Source organism: Glossina fuscipes, unplaced genomic scaffold (assembly GCF_014805625.2).
Source record: "Glossina fuscipes isolate IAEA_lab_2018 unplaced genomic scaffold, Yale_Gfus_2 177, whole genome shotgun sequence".
NCBI classification, from domain to species: Eukaryota; Metazoa; Arthropoda; class Insecta; order Diptera; family Glossinidae; genus Glossina; species Glossina fuscipes.
Genome location: NW_023998520.1, coordinates 1 through 24895, shown reverse-complemented (window position 1 = coordinate 24895; position 24895 = coordinate 1). Strand labels below are relative to the sequence as shown.

Genomic DNA, 24895 nt, shown 5'->3' with positions numbered 1-24895 from the left:
CTAAACAAGGAAGAAAAAGCACATGAACAATTTTCGGAGAAGAATTTCTTAATGAAGAATATGGTCTTTTACCATTTAGCAGCTGAAATTGGTGTTTAGTTTTAATAGTCGTTCATGAAGTGATTCTATGAAGGAAGCTTAAGTATGTTTAGTAAGCAAAAAAGTAAAATGCAGGAAAAAGTACAATTTTTCCGAATAAATAGAACTTTACATTTTTGAAATTGACAAAATAGTTAAGTTCTATATATACAAAAGAGCACTTCATATGAATGCTTGATTTGCTTAAACAAGAAAAATACCCGATAAAGAAAATTATGCTTCACCATTTATTAAGTTGGCGTGATAGTAATTCTAAATATCCGAAAAATCTAGTGTTCCATGTGCTTTTGCCTCATTTATAAATTCTTTAAAACGGTAACGTTCTGGTTCAGATACGTATAATAATTTTGACTCGGAAATTGTGTATGCTGGTTTTTATTTGGAATTATCTTTGAAAAATGAATATTTAAAAAAATGGTTTGGGAAACTCTCGTATTAAAGCCGTTTTAGATATAAAATTCACGATCTTTTTTTTAAAAGAACTTGTTGTTTACACAATAAAAATAGAGTTTTTTGTCATATAAAGGCTTGTTTTTCCTGGGAAAGTTTGTCAGGAAAACTCTTCCATGTAGGGCAAATTTAGCATAATAAATTTGCGTCAATTTACTATTTTTATAGGTATCAAAATTCGGAGCTCCTAAGGAAGTAAAAGCTCACTTTCGGGGAGGGTGACTATTGCGAAGAGTTTAAAAAAATGATACGATCGGCACAAAATTTTCCCAATTCATTTAGTATGCGAAGGTACCATCATTCTCATTTCAAAACTGTTACGTTTACTGGCCGTCAATACGATTCGATCAATTAACATGGTCGCTCTTGCGCTAAATCATGACAATGTCCCAACCTTCGTCAAAATATCTCGAAACTTCACGTCGTATATAATTTCTAAAGTTTTAAATAAAAACCTTTTCCGATAGAACTTTCGTTCTGACAAGACATCTAAGCAGACAGTTTTCAATCCGTAAGTATGAAAGCCATTTGCTCGTTAAAATGGTCCAAGACTGATTAAGTTTCTATTTTCTTTAACCAAATCATCTTTTTCACTAAAGCGATGGTCGTCAATAATACCTTCCACCTTCTCATATTTTCACACAATGCTAATAACTGTACAGTTAATTGCAGTTCCCATTTGAGTTTTGTCTAAATTTTAAAATAATTAGAGGTAAAGAAGAACTTGGTTGCACGTGAATGGTAAACGTATGCGATGAGTATGAAACTGTGTTAAATTTAGCATCCTAGTAAGGTCAGCAAATCGTCGTTCCCTGTAAAAATCTTAACATAACCATTACTACATATTAATTTTTCGACATTAATCCGGAATGTATACCCATCTGGTCTGTTCTGAATTATTATTACAAGCTGAATGTTATCTTAAATTTTAAAACAAAAACAAAAACTTAATCAAAATTAAATTGAAATCATTTTTTTGTAATTTTTTTTAATTCTTGAAGGGAACATGTACTAACGCAACTTTTCTATTGTACTTTGTGCAACAACAAATAAAATTCTAAAACTGCCTATACACGAATAAGGTTATAATTAAAAGATCTTAATAACCAATATACAAAAAATATTTATAAATACCAAAAAGGGCTGATCGAACAGTTATTTACATTGAAATATTTTTAGCAATTTTATGCATAATTCGACTTTCAACCCGTTACCCACCAAAACTATATTCATTATCAGTAAACTAATTGCTTTCATATTAGTAGCGTTTATTCTCTGATCTAAAACATTTTTGTTTAAGCATTTATTCATAAAATTAAAAAAAAAATACTCGAAACTATTCAAACTTATTTAAATTACAATTATAGATAAAAACTTACAAATTTGCCTTTTTGTACAAGACAAAAAAAGAAAAAAAAAGAATTGTGTAGTTGTAACTTTAATTCATACGGAATGAATTTGTATTAAATATATGTGCATATATGTATTTTTAATGTCATTACATCACTTTCAATAAATAAAAACTTATTTTACACGAAACATTTACTAGAAATTTTATTATTACTCCCCCCCCCTAATATTGTGCACCGGAGGTTTTCTTCATATATTATAAAAGTTGTTTGCTTACAAAAATTTCACCTTAAAACTGTGTTCATTTTGTGGCTAATTTTGCATTTCCAAATAAACAAAACGGTTAATAAAGAGTCGTTTTTGTAGTATAAGCTATATTTATTTATATCAAATTTGTGATCCGTATTCGTTATTAGCCACCATTCTATATTGAAATCGTGTTATGCAAATCTTTTTTCTTTATTTATTTAAACTAAAATTTGATATAGAGTAATATAATTTAAAGTTAGGCATAATATAAATCAAGCCAATGTGTATCGCGTTGTATCGAAACCAAGTCTTAAGGTGTAAAATTTTATGCTAACTTAAGTTTCGTTCCAAATGTACATGTAAATGAAAAATTAATTTAACGTGAAGTTTTTATATTAGAAAACTATGAAATTCAATATTATGATGAAATACAAAGATTAAACTGTCATAAAAGATTGCAGCTAATCTATTTTTCTCTTATTCTCAAAATTGTTTGAAATTCCACTTCACTGGTTATTTTCCCATCATTAAAAAACTTATTTAATGCAGTTGCAATTACCTGCCGATTGCGCAATTCTTGCGATTCTATTAGAATTTCTGCTTAAGGAGCTAGAGAACTTTGCAATTCTCTTTTAGATTGCCCGCTTCGTCATAGCACTGAACGATCTTTTTCAACGAAAACATGTTCTGAATTTTTACTAAAGCTATTTCTTCTTGTAGATTAATGAAATTTAAATGAAAAGCTCATATCAGACTATTTTTCACTTTTCATATTTATGTCTTGTTTGCAGCATAAAAGTTGCACGCTATCGGTAACATTTTTCCTTATTTGTCCTTCATATTTTAATATAGCTCGAGCAACAATTTCGTTTAAATGTATCGATTTTGCAAATAGCGCAGCCTTTGCTCCACATTACACAGACAAATAAGTTTTCGTTTAAATTTTTACTTTTTGATTTTGTCTGATATTATCTAAAGTTAAAGTCCAAAATTGCAATTAGCGCTACAATTTGATTTTCGACACATGTCGAATTAAAACTATGCCTGTACCTAAATTGTATCTGTTTTACTTTTTGCTATTTACCTTTCGAAATATTTAAAATAAAGCAAGCAAAAACTTTACCATGTTCGCTTACAAAGAACAAAACGCATTCTGTCGTTTCTCCAAAAGAAAATCAGAGAATTTTTTGTAGCAATAAAGTTAGAGATTCCACTTGTTGAACTTACTCCATTTTTTTGAAATCGTGTTAAATCAAAACCGCATTACAAAAAGTAAGAAAATTAAATATCGTCATGACTGAATTTTCTACACTCATCACCGTTTGCCCCCCCAAAAAAAGCGAACGAAGTAAAAGCACAAAATTCTCATACTCTCTCTCAGGCATGTCCTCTGAAAAGTTTAGGGCACTTCCAAACGCCTTTTCAAATCTTTAGGCAAATATCTCTATTTTCGCTAACGGGAGAATGTTTACCACGAATACTACAAAGTTACGCAAACAGACAGATGGACATAGAGCAACTGGCCAAGAATTTGTATACTTTATGGGGTTTTGAAGCTTGTTTCTGCTATGTGCGTTATAAAGGTATTGAAAGTATCATTAAATTTTTGTGTACAGATGCTATAGCATCGTCCATAGAATTTGCGCTCAAATTTTGGTACATTTATTTGCTGTAGTTTAAGAGTAGCGATCAAAAGACCAATTTTTCATTTGCTTTGAAAAACAGAGTTGTTCTCAGTCCACATGTTGCTATGAACGTGTCCTTCGACCTATTTGGCCAGCCTGCATGCAAGAAGTTCCAACATTTCTGCCAATTTTGAAGTCGATACATTGATTTTTGCGGCCAGGAGAATGTTTACAATTGAATGACATTACATAGATGGGCAGACGAACATGCTTAAATCAATTTAGAATTTGATGCTGATCAAGAATATATGTATACTCTGTGGGGTCTCTAATGCTTTCTTTTGAGCGTTGCAAATGTTTTGACGAAATGAATACACACTTCATCCTTCCGTGATGGGTATAATAATCGCAAATTTTGTACAGCCTAATATTGAAGTCTTTTAACAGAATTATTTTATACGAGGGACGTCTGCATATTTGTTTAAAGAGCCATCAAATTTGTCCATATATTCATTTCTATACCAATCACTGAAGAATGAGGGTGTATTTGTTTTATTAAAACATTTACAAGGGCCACAAGGAAGCTGACACCCCCCACAATATATTCTTGATCAATATCAAATTCTGTCTGTTGTAAGTATTCTACTGGTCTTAAAAATGAAGCGATCGACTTTAAATTTGGCAGAAACAGTGGAATTTAGTGCACGCAGGTTGGTATTGAAAATAAGTGAAGGGCACGTCCACAATACCAACTAAATGAAGAACACCTCTGTTTTGAGAGGGAACAAAAAATTAGTTCCTTGTTCGCTGCTTACAAACTACAGCAGATAAATCTACAAAAATGTTATCCCTATATTATATAGGCAATACTGTAGTATCTCTTCAAAAATGAAGAAAGCGGTCACGACTACTTATTTTATGGTATTTCATATATTAATTGTTTTTTTCAAAATATGTATAACGCACTAAAGAAAGATTTAAAAACCCAACAAAGTCTATAAATTCTGGGTCTAGGTCTAATTCAGAATGCACTTAGGCATGTACCTCTGTTTGTCTGTCCATATAACTGTCTGCAACTGTGCATTACTTGTGGTAAGCATTGTCCCGTTCGCAGAAATAAAAATATCGCTTATAAACTTGCAAAAGAATTTAAAAACGACCCAAACGTTTCAAAGAACGCACCTACAAAGCCCACATGTCTTAGAAATAAAAACTGCCAACCGTGTTTTTTGCTTGTTACTCATAAAAGTACTACACATAACTCATAAATTTTCACTTTTATTCTAAAAATTCTGTGACCGTCCAATATTATGGAGTACGAAAATTTAGTTGCTACGCTTTTTTTACGACCACAGTGATGAGTATAGAACATTCGTTCCCAACGGAATACAATTCTCTTACTTGCTTTAAAGTGATCTTAATTATTTTGTCTGAAATTGATATTTGCTTCGTTTTTTTTTATATAAAAATTGTCAACAATTTTTACAAAAATACAGATCTTGCGGATCAAAGTTTAACGGGATCGTATTTTTTTTTTTTTAAATAAAAATTGCATTTCAGTTACTACCTATGGACAACGCTGTAAAAAAATGATTACGGATTGTTTGCGCTTCAGCGAAATGGTCCAGCATGCAGAATGTCTCTTGACACAATCAACGTAAAATCCCCAGAAAGGCCGATGCGAACTATCCGCCAAGATCGAGCGATATAGCCCCATATGATTTTTCTCTGTGGCTAAATCAATGGCTTACTCCAACAAATCACAAACACTTAATGTGCACTTAATCAACGTTACTCGTTTCGTTTTTTATTAGTGAAGTAAATGCAGATATATATGGAAAAGTGGTCAAAGTGGGACGTTCTAGAATCGAAATGTTGCAACAATCCAGGGGCAGCAATGTAGATCTAAAATAAAAAACAACGTATTGATATCTTGTATATTTTTGTTTTTACATTAAATTCATATATATATGTTTTTATATCTTTTATTTACATTACTCTGTAATACGTTTGAAATTATATTTAGCTATTGTCGGTGTTCTTGCGTATTTTCCAACTGGATGAAGTTAATTAGCCGGAAAGCAATGCTTATCAGTTGGGATGATGTCTCAGTGCTACTAGTCGTACGAAAATAAATATTAAATATATAACTATCGATAACAAGGGTGACCACGTTGGTCTATAGTATTGTGAGGTAATTAAGCCGAGACAAAACCATCCTGGGAATGCTATCAATAACAACTGATCGTGTCCAGCGCGGGTTATTAAAGGCAGATTGAACCACGGCAAAGTGTTTATTTATTTATTTATTACGAAAGTCTTCAGACTTATCTTCTTTCTTTAAACAAAACTAAAAAAAGAAAGAACATTACCTTAAGTGAAAATATGTATAAATATAAATCAGGAAAAGAAAAAGTAATCTCCATAACATATTGCAGTCGGATGTGTTGAAGCTGTATTTTGGACATGGTACGGGGATTTTATATAGAAATATTAGCGTTTTTCGCAAATACCAGCATAACAAACAAAGCAAATTTTCTTCCTTTTTCCATTTTGTACGCCTACGTGAACTGAATTATAATATTTACACAAACTCATTGAGCCATTTGTGTGTATGTTTGGATATCTTCGCGTACCTATTGAGAAATAAACAACAAATTTTTTTGGCAAAATTATAAATATGTAGTTAGCTGCCGCCAATGCAGAAAATTAGAGACGTTGCGTATCTAATTTCATTAATTGTCTATCGAGTTACTGTTGCCAAAAACCGCAGGAAGCGCAGATACATTTGATTTGAAGCGAAGTCAAACAAATACATTATAATGGCTGGATTTTTTACTAGCAATTGGCTTAAGTAGGAATCAATGCGTCAAGCAGAACTACTGAAGTGTTACCAATCACAATTCCGATTACAATATTTTAAAACATTTTGAACTTATGGTAAAGTGAGCTAAGTATCTTATCTAAAAGTAATATTAACGGCTGTTTCTTGTTTATTGATTGATTAATTGATTTATCAAACCATTCAACGCAACAGATAGCTGTGCTTTATTAGGCCTCCACGTTCCCGAATCATTGTACTTACGCGCTGCATAGATCTGCTGTGCTTTCTTTTACGATATTGAACTGATAGCTGAATGAATTATTTCATTATTATTCTTCAAGCAACTAAGAAATTATTGAATTCTTTTTCATATTATTTTTTTTTATAATTGATAAAAGTCTTAATATTTGGAACATGTCCATTTTCTACGTGATATAAACGTCGAATCTTCCAATAATTTTGTTATAAAGTTAGAATCCGAGCATGAAAAAAAAACTCGTACATACGTTTGCATATTCTAAAACAATAGAAATCTATTTATAATATAACAAATCTTCGTACGTATACATAACTATACATGAGATATAGTGAATGAGTCGGTAGAGAGAATTTTAGACTCTCGAACATATTTCAAAAAGGAAAATCGCAAATAGAAACATAAAAAAAATAACTGAAAATTGAAGACGAATTTCGGGCACCCGTAAGGGTTAGTTGACAGACGGTGTGATATTAACTTTATATTATGTTCGTTCTTCAACAAATGAAAAATAATAACAACAAAAATGTCAACAATGAAATTAAAAATTTAATAATTGTGTTTAGTGAGTCTTGAATAAGTCCTGTTTTGAAATTCCCTAATTGAGATTATGCATAACATTGCGACTTCGTTCGACGGTTCATTCATAAATCAAATCAATATCATGCATAAATTAGAAATATTTGATTCAAAACAAAGTATTCTTCACTTGTTTTTACCTCTCGGGAAACAAACAGCAATAGCCATCCTGTCGCGAAGAAATAAGTTTATTAAGAATTTTATATATCTCATCTTCTGGTAATGCACATAAAAATTAAAATTTTAAATTGTACGGGTACATGTTTATATGTGTTTTGAAAAGTGCACGGTGTAGAATAATAATACAATATAAGAAACTTGTATGTGCTTGCGATAATAAGGGGAAATTTTCGATTTATTTTTTATGGGGGAAATTTTTGAAAAAGAGATATTGGACGAGATTTGAGAAATCACTAACATTCATATGTGCGTGTCTACATTTATGTAGAAACAGATTTCGAAGGAAAAAATTTGTAGGCGATGTTGTTAGAAACAAAAAATATCAAAATTTCGTTGTTGGACCTTCGTGTGGCTGAAAAGTTAGTGTATATCAGTGTTCTTGGAATTTTGATAGCGTACAGAGTGTTTGAAACGCTAAGGTTAGTCTTGCTGCACGTACTATATACTGAAAAAGGATAACCATGGAAATTGCTACATACCAACTAATTGCGAATTATTTAAAAATGTTTAACAAAAAGGAAAAAAAATTAAATGTTAAAAATTAAATAAATTTAAAAATGTTTAACAAAAAGGAAAAAAAATTAATATGTTTAGATAAAAATTACATAAAAGTGAACGAATATTTATAAAATTTTTATAAAAAACTTTATAGCAAGGGTCGCGTATGTTGGAAAATAAGTGCCACCGAGCAAACCAAAAGAACTAAAAGCCAAAACTATTGCCATACATTTAAAAAATAAAAGATAATTTACTCTCTTTCTAATATTTCTCTAATATCATGACATAATTTTTAAATATAATTCATAATAATAATATAATTAAAAGAAGTTTAAAAATTTTTGAAAATTTCAAAACGATTTCAACGGGAATTTTTGAAAACATATTTTTCTTTCTGTTCACGAAAAAAAGAAGAAATAATCAAAAAGAGAAGAACTATGTGGGAAATTTTCACATATAAGGCAGTTTGTAACCAAATCGCTGTTGGCCCATAAATACTTGGATATACTTCAGTGTATTTGTTAATATCCACATACGCATCCGATTTTTGTTCAAAGAAAAAAAATTATATATGTATAAATATATATATATATATATATATAATTTATATGTATGTATATATTATATGTATGTATATAAGAAAACAGCGCATGTCGACACATGCACGCATTTGATCATTTAGACGCAATGTACATATTTGGCAATATGTATATAGATAACTCCTCATTGTGTGTTCTTCTTGTCAAAAATTATTAATATACACGTACTCTTATGTACTGACGATTTTTTTATATATAGTAGACGTTGTAAATACGTGATATAAAGTATTTTTGGCTCAAAAGCAACCGTAAAATAAAGCTTTTCCGTTTTAAATACGTGATATAAAGTATTTTTGGCACAAACGCAACCGTAAAATAAAGCTTTTCCTTTTAAAGCTTTTTAGGCTCGAATTGTTTTCTTCACTGTATAACACTCAAGCTCTTTAGCCTTGAATTGTTTTCTTCAGTGTAGCTCACAAAAATGGATGTAAAATATGGAATTGACGAAAAACTTAATATACTTAATATCATCCGAAAACACGCACGAGAAAAAGTATTCTTCCTGATTTCAGTTGATTATATTAAAAGAAGCATACGTGCTTGGAATTTGGCTTGTCTGCGCGCATTATCTGTTGAATGTGAGAGATGCATGCATTCGTTAGCCGTCTCCGGGCAAACAGCTCACCCTTTATACCACTAAACACCACAGACCCTTCAACAGAAATGTTTTTTGGATCCTTTAATTTATATGTCATTTTCCTCAGCAGCTTAGTTAACCAGTTCATAAAACTGAATCATCCTTGCCTAACTCTGCATTCTTGCAACTTTGAAAATCTTCTGAAGCTATGATCAGATTCAGACGAAATAAAACGCTAAATTTGAAATTAAAAAAAATTACATTCCGAATGGAATTTTAATGGGTGTTCATATTTTAAATAGTCTCTGTGCTAGCGAAGGATGTATTATTCCCTCAATCGATTATATATTGATCAATGAGGAGAGTTGTGAATGCGGCAAATATACCCTATATCTCCAGTCAATATATAAACACTTGCAATATTTTCCCAACTGAAAGCGCGTAAGTTAGTCGAGGGCCACGTTTGTTACTATGAGCTTATAAGTGCGATTGCTACTTATTTGTATTGGATGCATAAACTTCAATTACTTTTAGAAACGGTTTTGAAAAAAACTATAATCTTAAAATATTGGTTTTAATAAACTTCGATTTTCATCAAACATTGGTTTTAATAAATTTCGAGTTTCACCAAATATTGGTCAAAAACTGCTTACATGTGTTTTAAATATTATGAAATGAGGATTTTTAAGTAATGGATATTCAAGATTTGTACTAAAGTCGAGGTAATATGTTAGCATGTGACAGATCATTTAATGTGAAGAATCTAAGTGAAAAAGTTTCTTAAGTTTCGTTAAGTTCGTAATAACTGATGCGAGAAAATGTTTCAACACAAAAAGTGGGCATATGTGCATAGTTCATGCAACATGTAGTGCCAATGTGCACGCAGAAGGATCTATATCATAGATATAGATATGAATTAGCCACACGCTTAAAATCAATGACAAAGCAGGATGAAACTTAAGACGCTTATTCCAAAACAAAGAAATTGGAAGCTGTAGGATAACTTTACTGCGAATATTAGAAAACTGATGTATATAACCGTTAATGAATATGATCTTAGCTAAGGTGACTCTTCCATTCGACCTGATTACAAACGTTCATCGCTTCTCTTATCGAATGTCTAAAACACGTTTCTATTGTATAAATAATAAAATTTCGCCTAGAATAAATATTTATTGCAAGTAATATTCAAAAATGCAATTGAAGACAATACATTAATCATTCAAAAAGTAATTAATATTAAATTCACTCTGTTAAACACGTTTACAGAGTTTTCCTTCCTTCCCAAATACCGATAACTTTGAAAGAAAAGCGTAAAATAGAAACATGGATGCGATCAAGAAGAAGATGCAAGCGATGAAGCTTGAAAAGGATAATGCAATTGACAAGGCCGACACTTGCGAAGCGCAGGCCAGAGATGCCAATTCGAAGGCTGACAAATTGATTGAAGAATTGCACGATTTGGAGAAAAAGTTGGTACAAGTTGAAGCTGATTTGGTATCCAATAAAGAACAACTGGAAAAAGCAAATCACGAGTTGGAAGAGAAAGAGAAATTGTTAACAGCCACGGAATCCGAAGTAGCTACATTGAATCGTAAGGTACAACAGATTGAGGAAGATTTGGAAAAATCCGAAGAACGCTCCACCAGCGCCCAACAGAAATTGTTGGAGGCTACACAAGCCGCTGATGAGAACAACCGGTAATTTGAACGATATTTCAATATTATTACAATGTGTTGAAAATCATTTCATTTCAGTATGTGCAAAGTATTGGAGAATCGCTCTCAACAAGATGAAGAACGTATGGATCAGTTGACCAATCAATTGAAGGAGGCCCGTATGTTGGCCGAAGACGCCGATACAAAGTCCGATGAAGTATCACGCAAGCTGGCCTTTGTTGAGGATGAGCTGGAAGTGGCTGAAGATCGCGTTAGGTCCGGTGAAGCAAAGATCATGGAACTTGAGGAAGAACTGAAGGTTGGTCGTTAAAATTAAGAACAAATTTTATAATTTTTATTTGCAATACCCAGAAACGAATAACGGAACAATGAATGTTCAGATCTGTCTTCAATTAAGAAAAAATTGGAGCTTTGTTCCGTCTTTGCCTAATTGCTTTAATAACAATAGCCCATATGAAATTTCGATAAAGAGAAATGCACTCGAATTTACGAAAAGGAGGCAAACCAAAAACATCTTAAAAGTGAAATTAAGAAGAAAACTTTATTATCAATAGAATAAAATATAGAATATAGAAGTACAAAAAATTTGGTAAGAGCATTCTTATAGGATACTGCCAACGTCCGTCATTTTTCAAATACTCTGGTGTGTATAATATGAGTCCTAGCAACGTCTTGCGTTAAAAAATCAACGCACAGTATTATTTCATGCATTGTGGGCTATTTTTTTTTAATGACCGATAAAGTTGCATTAGTAGTTGTTGGAAGAGTTTTTCAAAGGTGGCTTCGTTGGGTTAGATCCGTTGTTACCACATTGCTTTGAGCTAAATGCCATAAATAGAAGTGACAGAAATATTCAATTTGCGGTCGATATTATCGCACAATTTTTTTTAGCTTTTAATCACGTCACGATTTAGTCGCAATCTGGCTCGAATAAAGCAGAGAATTAACTCTTCTATCATTTGGCGGGTTCTTGGCACAGAATTCGACTTATTCAAAGGTTTTAAAAACTATGTTAAACATACACCTGCATGATAATTTATATCGTCGTGAGAAGCTCAAAAGCAGTGCTACCTCATCAAAAAGTTATAGTTTGATGGCCGTAACTGGGCAGTCGGTGTCATTTTTGTTTATATACATATAATACATATATGTTCACTTAGCCACATCCATTTTATGGTAATAAAAAATTATTTAATATTTTCTTATTCGTAACGAAAATCAAATTCTAAAGCATGTGAAAGCTCAAGATAGTTAAGTTATAAGCTTTCGATAACGGCGATTTTATTCTTTGAACTTTCAAAAATAAAAGACCGGACAGCGTTGAATGTTCCAATTTTGAGAGTTTATTGCAAATTTCTTCTTTATATCTCATATAGGCTGCAAGTTTTTTACTTATTGATTTCATTTAATAATATCCACTATCAAAATCCCTTCTAGAACTGAACCACGGATATGTGCCTTAGGTTTCTACTTTCTATCGCCAAGCAAAACAAGAGAAGATATCGATTTAAAATTTTACCAAAAAAAACGAATACAAATTAGTTTATTTATCGTTACGCAGGTGATACACACGCCTGCATGAGTAGAAATGTGATCCTGATAGAGAAATAGTCGATATAAAAATGTTGAAGACAAACTTTAAATTTTTCAATATTTAGGTTGTCGGGAACTCCTTGAAATCTTTGGAAGTATCTGAAGAAAAAGCAAATCAACGTGTTGAGGAATTCAAACGCGAGATGAAGACCCTTACGATCAAATTGAAGGAGGCTGAGCAACGCGCTGAACAAGCTGAAAAGCATGTGAAACGTCTCCAGAAGGAAGTCGATAGACTAGAAGGTATGTTTTTGTATTCCCTCTTGTTTGCAAATATTTTCGCAGGAATATTTATAGTGTGATTTTAGAAGGTCTCTGGCCTGCTTTTGACCATTATTCTATATTGTTTCCATAATATTATTTTGTATAAATATCCATTACATACATATGTAATTCAATATCTAATTATTCGGTTTTAAGTATTTTTATTTTACTTTTGCTATTTTAATGCTTTTATACTTTGTTATTAATCTTGTAATTTACTGGTGAAATCAATTAACAACAAATGGCTTTTTGCAGACCGTCTCTTCCATGAAAAAGAAAAATACAAAGCAATCTGCGATGATTTGGATTCAACCTTCGCCGAACTTACCGGATATTAATGAACAAAAGAGAATTGCTACACTCTTAAAAAAAAAAATATATGAAAGTACACGATACACCAGTCCCAAAACCATCGATATAGCAAAAAATACTTTCACAGCTTTCTTAAGACTTTTTACCAGATAATAAATATGTACGTATATATAAGTATGTACTTATATATACCTATGTATGAATATATATATACATATATATACCTATGTATACATATATATATGAATATATATACACATGTACTAAACGCAGAAAAAAGAAAGCTGCCTTGACTTTCGACCAAAACTTAGCAGAGTGTAAATATCCAAGCAAACTGATTTAGATGCTTTGTTAAACTTCCCTTCATCTATAGGTACTGTAGAATATTTTTCTCGAACATATACAGTTGCACAGACACACACAACATACACGCAGTACTCCCCCTACTTGCTGTTTATTCTCAATTTATACACAACCATTTAGTTGCTACTTCAAGCGCCCATAAATATAAAGACACTTACACTTAAACGAACTCCCTTTAAGATCAATCAACATTATGTAAAATAATCCAAGTTAAAAGCAACAGCGTTTATTTTATGATTCAACCTGCCGCAAAATTTTCTGTTGAAAGTTGTTATTATATATAAAAAAGGTGATTTTTCAAATGCATAAACATAGAAACGAATCTCTTGAAAACTTTTTTCTTATAAAAACCAAAAAAAATATTAAAAAAAAAAAAAAAGAATTTGTTAAGTGTTGCAACCCATTTTGTGTGTGCGTGCGCGTTCAAGTTACAAACTGTTGTCTTTTTATGTTTTCTCTGTAAATTTTTTAAGTTTGTTGTTCTCTGTTTCTTTTTATATGTATACATTTACGTTCGTATTTTTTTTTTTTTTTTTTTTTTTTGGCTAGCATGAATGATTATATACTATGTTTTTATTATATATACATATGTAATTTATAAACATTTGAGTGAACATTTCTGGTACATTCTATACAGAGTTCATTGTTAAAGAGGCAAGAAAATTAACAATTATAAGAAAATTTGTTAAATATGCTTTCTGTTTCATTTAAATCTATTCCAAAACAGTAACAAATAAATTCAAACTTTTAGGGCGTACCTTCGGAGGTCAGGTCCCAAATATTGGGTTTTTAAAGGTCCCAACGTATTTGAAACGATTTCTTATATATTATATATATCATCAACATTTTGTTTAGAGTCAAAGTAGAATTTTAACATAATTGCTTAAAGCATGGAAACACAATAATAAAATATTTCCAAAAGCGATCCTTAATAAAATGAACCTTCAGTCATCAAATGAAAAACAATATTGCACGTGTGCTAAATTAATTTGGTTCCAAAAAGAGGTAAAAACATTAAAGTGGCTTACGGTCCACCTTTAAATTCCCTATACCATTTCTTGTAATGCGGTTATTTTCAAAAAGGGGTGCTATACGCGAAGTGGCCGGAAAAGTGGTTCGATCCAAAGCATTTCAATAATGTTCGTTCTTGAACCCAAAAAACTTTTTCAAAATTGTGATCTGTAGATGGAACCAAGAATGCAAGGTTGACCGACGGACAGCCGCACAGATAGAAGACACATCTAGATCTTAGTCTGGCCGGCTTGTCTTCGGTATAATAATAGATGATTCTACTTCAAATTTTGTGGATGTTTTATACGTCCGCACAAATTTAATAGAGACTTGTATCACAAGTGGTGTAGCGTGTAATTATCAAGGCGTAGAACACATCTCCTTTCAACGTAAGTGAACGATGATGTTGAAATAATAAAGAATTCATCTTTAGTTTGTATAAATTGTAAAGATATAATTAAACTAAATTGCATTGCACTTTATAAATTCCGTTAGACCAGGTTATATCGTTCACCTCATTTTTCAATCTATCTTCATTTCTTTTTTTTTTAGAGCAATTTGATATTTTTGGAAAAACCCACATCAATTATGCTTTTAGTTACTGTAACTACGATTTCTACACTGAAATGAAACAATATATTTAGCTTTATAAAAATCGAAACTTTTTTTTTTAGTTATGTTATTTTTTCTTCAATCTTTCACTCATGAACAAAACACTAAAAAATTAATACACTTCTTGTTTGCATCAAATGAACATTTGAAGAGAAGTCCATTTCACCAAGGAATATAACATAACACAAGTAAAAGAATGACAGTGAAGTAAGATCGCCCCTAAATATCCCACTCCATTTCGCAATCCACATCCAATGCAATTCTTTATATATTTTCTTTCTCTGCTGTATATATGTACATTTCGAAAGGATGGTTGCACTATAAGGATCTCAAAAATGTTCACCGTTCGATTGGAATCATGAACCATTTCGAAATATTTTTAACCAACTGTTTTTTTCTTTGGAAATTAGATGTTTTTCATGTGCGTCTTTTTTGAAACAAGGCGTTATATGGAAAGTGGTTGCAAAAGTGGTAATCATTTAGTGCTCTTTCGTAGTTCAAATTTCGTCAAAGTAAACCGAAACTCAAAAAATAAAATCGAAAAAAAAAGTTGAGCATAAAGCAGACGTATACCAAACTGAAATTCAGAGAATGATTGTGAATCAATCGGTGGAATAAAAAGCGAATCTAATTTAAATGATTTTGCTTGCTGGATATATCCACACACTTTATTATAACTTTACGATAAGCGATGTAGAGTGTAATAAATGCAACGTCTCCCGTTTCTCTAGCTTTTTCATAATTTATTACTGTTCGCGAAGCGAGAGTGTTCCTTGCGCTGTTTCTGCCTTTTTTCTACATCTTTGCTATTAGTGTTTGAGCTTTGTCCGCAAATTTCTTTCGAATTTGATAACGTAATTATTAGAGAGTTAGAAACTTATATTGACCACATTGGCCGCCAACCAATATCAGTTTAAATCACGCGGCCGATCTGGTATTGCTTGATCCATAGATTTTTCTGATAGTTGATCAGCCCTTTATAGGATGTCTTCTATATGCACATGTATATGGGCGTACAAGTAATAAGTAAGTATTATTTATTTTTGTTTAAGCGAAAAATCGTGAAGATTCATTGTAAAAAATTTACAAGATTCGCAAAAAAAGAAAGTTTGCAATCTGAAAAGTGAGGCGTTGACTAAATTTTGCATACAATTTAGTTGCCCGTCTGTTCATCTTTTATAGAAAATAATTCCTCATTTTAAACGAAGCCTTATGCAATTTTCGAAAGATAAACACAAGGTAATAATTTTAATATCCTCTTATGATGCAGCTTTATTGCCAGTTTTCACTGAAGTGTAGCTTAGCCCGCTGTTTGACCATCTTCTGCAGAAGACATATATTAATATGTCTTCTGCAGAAGAGTAGTCTCGCTTTACGTAGGTATTTGAAAAGATATGTGCCTCATTTAATAATTACGTTAAAAGCAATTTTATAAGACGTATACTATTGTATGTTAGGCGCAGAAATAATTTCGTAACCATTTTTTTAAGAGAATATTAAAAAATATTTTCCTCCACCACCTATACATTTTTCCACTTCTCTGACAAAATATAAGCTATAGGATCAACGGATAGACTTATTATTAAAATACCGCCATAAAAATAGGAAGCCTAATAGAGTAGAACTTTCCACCAAGAAACGAATTTGTTCAGGATTCAACCGAAAATGAACAAGATTTCCTCACTACGAAAGAATAGCAGAAAAAAGCTTTCTTTGCTTGATCTAATTTGGCATGTTAGTGCATGATAACATTACATGTGATTTCATATAAAAATAATAAATATAATAGTTATAACGTAATATATAAAAGGAATCACGAAATCGCACTTTTTGTGGTGGAAATGAAAGATTGCTTCTTTTTCCGCTGTGAATGTGAACACACATTGTATGTGAAAAGTAGGCACAATGTTTATTCTGTTTTTTTTTTTTTTTAATATTGACCCGTTTTATGCAATTTTCCGTTCTATTTTTTACGTAACTTTTTAAGTTTTAATAAAATTTAATAAATTCTGCCTTTGCTTTCAATTTTCACTTTTAGACGAATTGGGCATTAACAAGGATAGGTACAAGTCTTTGGCCGACGAAATGGACTCCACATTCGCCGAATTGGCTGGCTATTAAGGTTTTCGCGCTCTTCTACACAAAAATAGACCTTCTAATCGTATGCTGAACTAGACATTGTACTTTTCGTGCTAAATTAGAAGCTAAACTTTTGTAATAACTGTTAAAACAAAATTTCTACAAAAATTAAAAATTTTTTATTCACTGTTAAATAAACGACACGCCCCGGAAAATACACACAAACCAATTTAATTTGTATAAGCTAGCACAATTACTTTTAATTTAAACAAATTTTCAAAAGTACTTTTTTTAAATGTATTGTTTTCTATTATAAACAGATAAAATTAAATAACTGTAAAAACAAACTAGCCAACAAGAACAACATTATTGTGGTATTCTTATGTACTTCATATCTAAGGAATAAAACAAGACTCGTATTGGGATAAAGGCAAGTTTATATTCGTTTGAGTTTTCGACAGCAGAGTACTTAGGAAGATGGAATTTAGTGAAGGTATTAAATAAAAATATATTATTTCCACAAGAGAAGTGTCTTTTCGCACTCTACACTTAATGCGTAGTAAAAATGTAATTCTATATACAATTGAGTTCGTCCTATACAGGATTGATACAGTTCTGTATAGTCGCGTGAATGATACCAAGCTTTTGCTTTATGGATAAAAGCAGTCATCCCAATGGGAAACAATAAGCATGTGTAAACTTATCATATATATATTAATATATCTTTATAAAAGGTACAAAATGAAAGAAGTGCGTCATGGATTTAATGTAAGTTTTCCTTTCTCATTTAAATTTTTTACATATTTGAAAGCAACGTTCTAAATCTATATATAGAAAATAGAAAAAGTGGACAAAAGAAGAAATGCTCCGGTTCGTTTCCTTTTGCTTGGAGAGCACTCAAGAACAAATCGCTTTCATAAACGTGCTGGAAAGGACGATCGCAAAAGATGCAACTGTAAGTAAAACGGCTTTTGTAATTAAAACAATCTCTAGCTCGAAATAATATCAATAAGCGCGATTGCAAATATATTAAAAATTGCAATCAAGCATATAAAGCAACAATGGATGAAAATGTTGGTGACAGGCGAATTATTGCTAACAATCATACTATGACCTACTGATAGTGGTAATAGGAGCAGTGTCAAAGGAGACTCACAAAGAAAAATATCTAATAAAGGTTAGTATGTAGAAAAATTAGGAAAGATAAAAGACTTTATGGAAGGTAGAGGAAACTCACGAAAAAAAAAACAGAGAGAGCAAACTTGTACCACTTAAAAAAATATTTAAAGGAAAACAACCAATAAATGTTTGTGCTACCAACTTATTTATTGCATTTTATTTTTTTGATTTGTTTATATTGAACAGTATACCTCTGCGTGAAATTGTAGAAAGCTTTTTATAGTTGTATGCTGCTGTTTGCGTTTGTGTAAGCTGGTTTCTTGTTTCTCACGTAACCTTAATTGCCTAATCTACCAAATAAGACAGATTTTTCTTTTTTCTTAGATAAATTGTCTACTCTGTGCATTCTTTGTTTTTAGTCCTTCCGGATATTGGTTTAGTAATTTTTAGGCAATTTGCTCTGCTTATTTTTAACATATTTCTTTTAAAATGACTTGGCTTTACTCTTTTAATATTGAAAAGAATAATGTGATAAGAGAGTAAAAATAGAGTAAAGAAAAGTCTAATATTCGTAGTAAGGAAAGAAGTTTAGTAAAATTAAATAAAAACTAATACGGATTAGTTATGGTACAAGAACGAATTAAGTTTGTGCGGACGTATGTAACACCGAGAACAACTTGGGAACCTTTTATAAGCTAGGCTTGCATGCCTGTCTGCCCGTCTGATGTCTACCTATGTATACTTATTCCTTATTCGTCGCAACTTAAGCGCAAAGACGAACACCATTGAAAATGTTGGAAACATTGCTTGATGATGAATAGTTTGGTTGAGACAACATAATAAAGCACTTAATGACTCACACTATGTCCAGTCTATATCATCAAATGCGGCTTCAGATGATAAACCTGCCTCAACTGAGTATCTTTAATAGAGATATCGGAAATGATGAGCGATGCTGAGTTTAAACTTCACAAAACGATAGTTGATATGAAAGTGTAGTCGAATAAAAAACAATTAAGTGAATTATATACCATTTTGTAGAACATTTGTCTACGTATGATTTTTTCGAGCAAACGCATGAGAGACCTTAACTTACGGGAACCAATAAAACAATTCGCGTGCGTACATGGTATGTGAGCAGTAACATAACTTTTAGAAGGTTGGAAAGTTTAGTTAAAACTTTTTTTTTGCTTTTTACTCTAATTGTCGAATTAATACTCTTAATTCGATAAAGCTTGTAATCAAAGTTGTATATACTGTCGTCATCATTGATAAAGCACAAAGAATCACCAAATAATAAAAACTCACTGTTTTAGTGGACAGCATCAAAAGGGCTAATCCCTTCTACCAAACAAAAAAAAGAAAAAGTAAGCAAAATGTTGCTGTTAAATAATCAAGTAATGTTGCGAACTATACACATTAGATCGAATGGTTCCTTTGCACCTATTACATTATTTGGCAGTAGAGTACCTCCAGGGCTCTGCGGGACGTTTCAAATTTTCTTATGTTACCCGAAAATATATAATTATAAAAGTAGACAATATTATACATTTTTCAATAACTTAATTTAAAATACACAAATTGTTATATGTCGATAAGAAGAACCTACATGCATCCAATAACCCGTTTAGCCCTTACTTTGGAGCTGTTGGGGTGTTGAGACTATCAATAGTTGGCGGATAGCGAGTTTTACTTAAGTGATGCATAGAGCACTATTTCTGTTGTGGTATCAGAAATGATACAAGAAACGGCAAAAAAAATTGAAAGGAGTGGGGTATTAATACCCCAAAAAGAATGGTTCCGATAGGAAATTTGGTATTCCTGGTTGTAAGTAACTTCATGTTGTGCTTTTCTTGTTTTTGTCACACACTGTTGTACAACAAACGAGCATTGAAATATGCCTAATATTGATGCGATTGGATGAGTATGTGGAATCCATTTTTTTTCGTAAGCCTGGATGAACAACGTTCCATAAACCGAAAAGGTAAGCGCACCCTGCTATGTACATATAAATATTTTATTCGTAACCTTTGCGAACACGGCACAAAAATTATGACAGACCTTTGATTTCGTGGATTAAGACAACTTTTTACGATGGTGCCGCCGATGAGGTTTCCCCATTGAAGCGTATAGTGAGGAAATAATAACCGACATATCTTCTACACTTACAAATAGAACTGTGTTGAAATAGAATATATAAAGAATAAATCCGCTACAAGATGTCTTATGAAAATTAAAAAATTTATATAATACAAAAGCTAGGATTGATTTGCAATTCATTTTAAAACTTTATATATTCTTTATAGGTAAACTCATATGTTAATGAATTCATATATTACATAAAATAAAAATAAGATGATATATAGTGAAATTCAAAATTCAAAGTTTTTCTAGGAAATGAAAATATGAAATTATTTCATTTTATTTTAATAACTTCAAACTTAATATCTGCATCGTTGTTTAAACAAGCAGTTATTAATGTGGAAAAATGAGGAAAAATTGTTTTAAGAAGAGAAAAAACCCGAAGGCGGTCATTTATATGGGATAACTTTTAGATAAAAAGGGCACACACCAATGTCTTAAATAAAAAAACATGTTCTAACGCCGTCCTCTATTTATTTCAAAATAAAGAAAAACACTGTTGTGTGACAAACGGGTATGCAAGTAATCTAATGCTTTACAGGACTTTGAAGAACAGGGATTTTCAAACGTTCATTCCGCGTAAATAATGTTTGGAGTTAAATTCCGACCGTTCCTATGTAAGATACAGGTAAGCCTCTACATAATATGCCACTTTAACGCTAACTCGATGAAGGGAGAAATCAGGCAAATTTTCGTAATCAATGAAATGTGTTGCAGGAAAGCGTCTGAAAAACTGAATAAAGCTCAGGGAAAACATTGTTGAAAGTCATAACTATTAAATTTATTATATGAAAAGCAACTACAAAAACCACTTTTATAAACGGGATATTTATTGGCGTTAGTTTGGCCTAATTGAACGTTATCTTCAGAAATTTCATGATTCAATTTTCTAAAATATTGCAGTGCTTTGGTGTAAAATACGGCTGCAAGAGTTTGCACATTTTAAAATTCTTTTCTTTTCGAGTATGTTATATGCCATATATATATATATACGTTTGCACACAATTACGTTTCAAGAGCACGTCATGGTATATTTATAATGCTGGGAACGTTTGCCGACGGGTATCAATGGATTCGTTTGAAGACAAATATAAATTTTATCTGCTTTCTTCCACGTTTTTAACGTTCAATGGCTTAACATAACGTGTATAAAAGTGCAAATGTAAAACGTAGTAGAGAAAGTTTGACGCGCTACACAATCAACATTAATAAGAAGCGTTATATAAAAATGACTACCCACGACAGTTCGTTACAAACATTTGAGAGCATCACAGCTAGTGTGCGGTTAGTGGAAAAATAGTATTTGCATGCATATATGTAGAAAGATGTGCTGTTGGATTACGTGAGAAATCTGTATTAACTTTTTATGTTTTACTGGGCGAGCTGAGACCTGATGAATATTTGACTCACGATGAGTTATTGTTTATATAATTTCGTTTGTTTTGTCGCAATTTGTGTAAACGCTTTAAATATTGCGCTATGTAATAACTTTACTGGTGTAAGTGGCGATGGAAGAATAAGTTCTGGGAATGGGTTACTACACTCATCTAAGTTGTGGTCCCAATTTTTAGAAGATTACATTTTAAGGTACCGCGTTCTGTTTTTACCTTATAAATCTTATTTCGCTTCATTCGTTATCGTATTATTTCCTTACTCTATGTTTTTATTTTAGTCAACCCTCCAATCGACGCTACCCCAAACATCTTTATTATACGGCTAATGGGGATGGGGATGGTCCGCCTATTATTCGGTCAACTTACGAACGGCTTCCTTTTGCTACAATAGCCAAACGCACAGGTCAAGCTAGCAAGGAGTTGGAATCTGACGAACGTTCACCCCCAAAAGTGTTGAAATCTCAGTTTCGACCCATGACTTATCAAATGGTTCAGAACGGTCGCCAATCCGCATTTTTGCAACAGTTGACAGTAGATCAGATGACTCAGCGAGTTAGGCCTCCTGGATCTGTGCGTATTCAGCAACATGCCGGTACACAAACGATCAGAACAGTATCCGAAAATGATTTATATCTCTTAGGAGCCATTGAGAAATTAGTGTATCGCGTGGATTATTTGGAGAGCAGAATACGAAGAACGGAGCAGATGATTTACTATTTAATGTCGGGCAGCAACCAAAATGAAGGTAAAACAATAAAATTGTAAGTACGAGACAATATTTTTTTTTTTGCAAAATTCGAAAATTTTTTTTGCATTTCTCCGCCTTTGTTTATGGACCGTTTTGTAAAGACTTTAATACGCACTTCTATTCTGGTAAGGACGTTATCATTTGACCAAGAAGGCACACCTTTTAAATCCGCGAACAGACTTCAATTCCAATTTATGTCCAACACACATTAGTACCTTCTTCATCTAACTATCTACAAAGTGGAAGTAAATTGGAGTTAAAATTTCAACGTTAGTTGTGGATGGTTTAGTAAATCAATCGTCACAATTTCTGAACGGAACTTGCAAGTGTTTTTGACGAACGTTTGGATAGCAGGTTTCGCGGCATTAGACGCGATATAGACGAAAACATAAAAAATTGTCGGTATTTTTTCGAGGTTGTCTCAGTTTCTAATCTATTGCAATTGTGTAAGCGGGCAGATCACAACCACTTTCATTCCAGCAATGCTTCCTACAAGTGAACACAATATGACAAGAAGAGGGGATCGATCAATGATTCCGTTTGATTGAAATATATATGTATATGTATATCCGGCATCTAACTATAAAAGAATTGATTGTGGATATTCAAAGTTCTTTTTACACAAATACAATTCACCAAAAAGGCTTGAAACATTAAATGCATTATAGTAATTTTTTTGAAGATCGAAAATTAAACCCGATCAAAACGACGGGGGCGGTAGTTCTAGTGCTAATCAGCACATGAAATTCGGGCTTTTCCATTGTTTTGAAAATAATAAGTGTAACTGATCTAATAAATATTCTAATAAATGTTTCTATGACTTATAGATAGCACGTGCAAATCAAATATTATTGAAGAAAATATATCGAAATTTTTAATTAATCCTTTACTTTTCTCAACTCTCAATTTTTTGGAATAACAATTGCTTTAGAAAAACTGTGAAGCCAAGCCCACATATAAAATTTGTTTAACTTTGCATTTTATATTTCTCGATATAGATCGAACTAACTAACATGTTTAATTCTACAGTACCCAAAATGATTCTAAGAGCAAGTACATTCAACATACATTTATAAGACATTCCGTAGCTCTCGAGCTACACACCGCAATGCCATTGCCGAAAGAGGTTTTTAATATAGATTTAAAAAACACGAACGGAATAGTTGTAATTTCATATTAAAATAGTTTAAGATTTATTTTGAATCTAAAGTATCAAATGGCTTAGAATTACAAAATTATTATTATTATTACTCACCTTTTAACATTAAGAAGCACTTTTAAAGTATTTATTTTTGTTTGTTTAGTTCGCGATCCCTGCCCAAATAATTTTACACGTATTATCGACAACTGCTATTACATCAATAGTTACCAGCGAGTAAATTGGAAAAATGCTAACACAGCTTGCAAAGCTTTGGACTCCCACTTAGCAGAATTCGAAAAACCTTCAGAAAGCGAAGACGTAATGGCTTACTTGGTAAATCAACCACAACATCGTGGCCGAGATTATTGGCTGGGAGGCTTAAACCCTGGATTATTGTGGATTTGGTCAAACTCTGCGAAACCAGTTGACCCTCATACAAATCTAACTTCTATTGCTTTGGCTCACCCCGATTCAACCGCCACCGGCAATGACACGGCCGCAAATAATATTGACAACGATCGAAAAATAGCAGACAAGCCAAATAATACGGTAATGACCACAAATCAAAGTGGTGGTCATAATGACGACGTTAAAGGCCATGGTCGCTGTTTGCGTCTAACTTATAATAGCTCAAAACACGCTTACTTTTATTATGGTAATGAATGCACGTCGAGGCATAATTACATTTGCGAACATGAAGACAAGACTTTGGACAACAAAATTAAGAAAATTGCTAGAGAATTGAACCTGTCGCTATAAAAGTCAATTATGGTAAACTTAATAAAATTAAAAAATTCACATTCCTCCATAAGTGTACAAATGTTGTGTTATATTGCATCCGCCAGGAAAACATAAGTTTTTATAATAAATGTTTCGGTAGGATAGCCTTTAAATAAAAAATTAGTTCTCTTTTCCAGGAAAAATATTTTTACAACTATCGGATACTGTAAAGTATATTCAGAGTGGAAAAAGTTTTTAAACTTGTAGAGAATTTCGCTAAATATCGCCATGCCAATTAACAGATCGGCATAATTTTTCTCCCTTCGAAATCTAGACCAACACCAAATTAGTTTTAATAAAAACATTGCCATCCTGGTGACCATAATGTGATGACTCTTAATCGTAAGAGAAATAAATACCCAAGGAGGAGAT

The 24895-nt window shown here is 32.0% G+C and overlaps 2 protein-coding genes across 3 annotated transcripts; both read left to right on the top strand.

Moving 5' to 3' along the window:
• The first annotated feature begins 7926 nt into the window (after positions 1-7926).
• On the top strand, positions 7927-17406 carry LOC119641768 (tropomyosin-2). Of its 2 annotated transcripts, none has more exons than XM_038040607.1 (5): positions 7927-8031; positions 10556-10986; positions 11044-11263; positions 12624-12801; positions 17159-17406. In XM_038040607.1, exons 2-5 carry the CDS (start codon positions 10613-10615, stop codon positions 17239-17241), a joined length of 855 nt encoding a protein of 284 aa, XP_037896535.1. In that variant the 5' UTR covers positions 7927-8031; positions 10556-10612; the 3' UTR covers positions 17242-17406. The 2 variants fall into 2 exon arrangements, with proteins under 2 accessions (XP_037896535.1, XP_037896534.1); XM_038040606.1 differs by lacking the exon at positions 17159-17406 and adding an exon at positions 13078-13232.
• A 4317-nt stretch (positions 17407-21723) lies between these two features.
• LOC119641805 lies at positions 21724-24502 on the top strand. Its single transcript, XM_038040654.1, has 3 exons — positions 21724-22047; positions 22133-22599; positions 23907-24502. Exons 1-3 carry the CDS (start codon positions 21872-21874, stop codon positions 24500-24502), a joined length of 1239 nt encoding a protein of 412 aa, XP_037896582.1. The 5' UTR covers positions 21724-21871.
• Positions 24503-24895: the final 393 nt, after the last annotated feature.

Excerpts from the sequence above, each read along its gene's own strand:
- LOC119641768 (XM_038040607.1), top strand. The coding sequence starts at position 10,613 with ATGGATGCGATCAAGAAGAAGATGCAAGCGATGAAGCTTGAAAAGGAT. Across the intron at positions 10,987-11,043 it reads GCCGCTGATGAGAACAACCG|TATGTGCAAAGTATTGGAGA; the intron begins GTAATTTGAACG and ends ATTTCATTTCAG. Across the intron at positions 11,264-12,623 it reads AACTTGAGGAAGAACTGAAG|GTTGTCGGGAACTCCTTGAA; the intron begins GTTGGTCGTTAA and ends TTCAATATTTAG.
- LOC119641805 (XM_038040654.1), top strand. The coding sequence starts at position 21,872 with ATGAGTTATTGTTTATATAATTTCGTTTGTTTTGTCGCAATTTGTGTA. Across the intron at positions 22,048-22,132 it reads TTAGAAGATTACATTTTAAG|TCAACCCTCCAATCGACGCT; the intron begins GTACCGCGTTCT and ends TTTTTATTTTAG. Across the intron at positions 22,600-23,906 it reads GGGCAGCAACCAAAATGAAG|TTCGCGATCCCTGCCCAAAT; the intron begins GTAAAACAATAA and ends TTGTTTGTTTAG.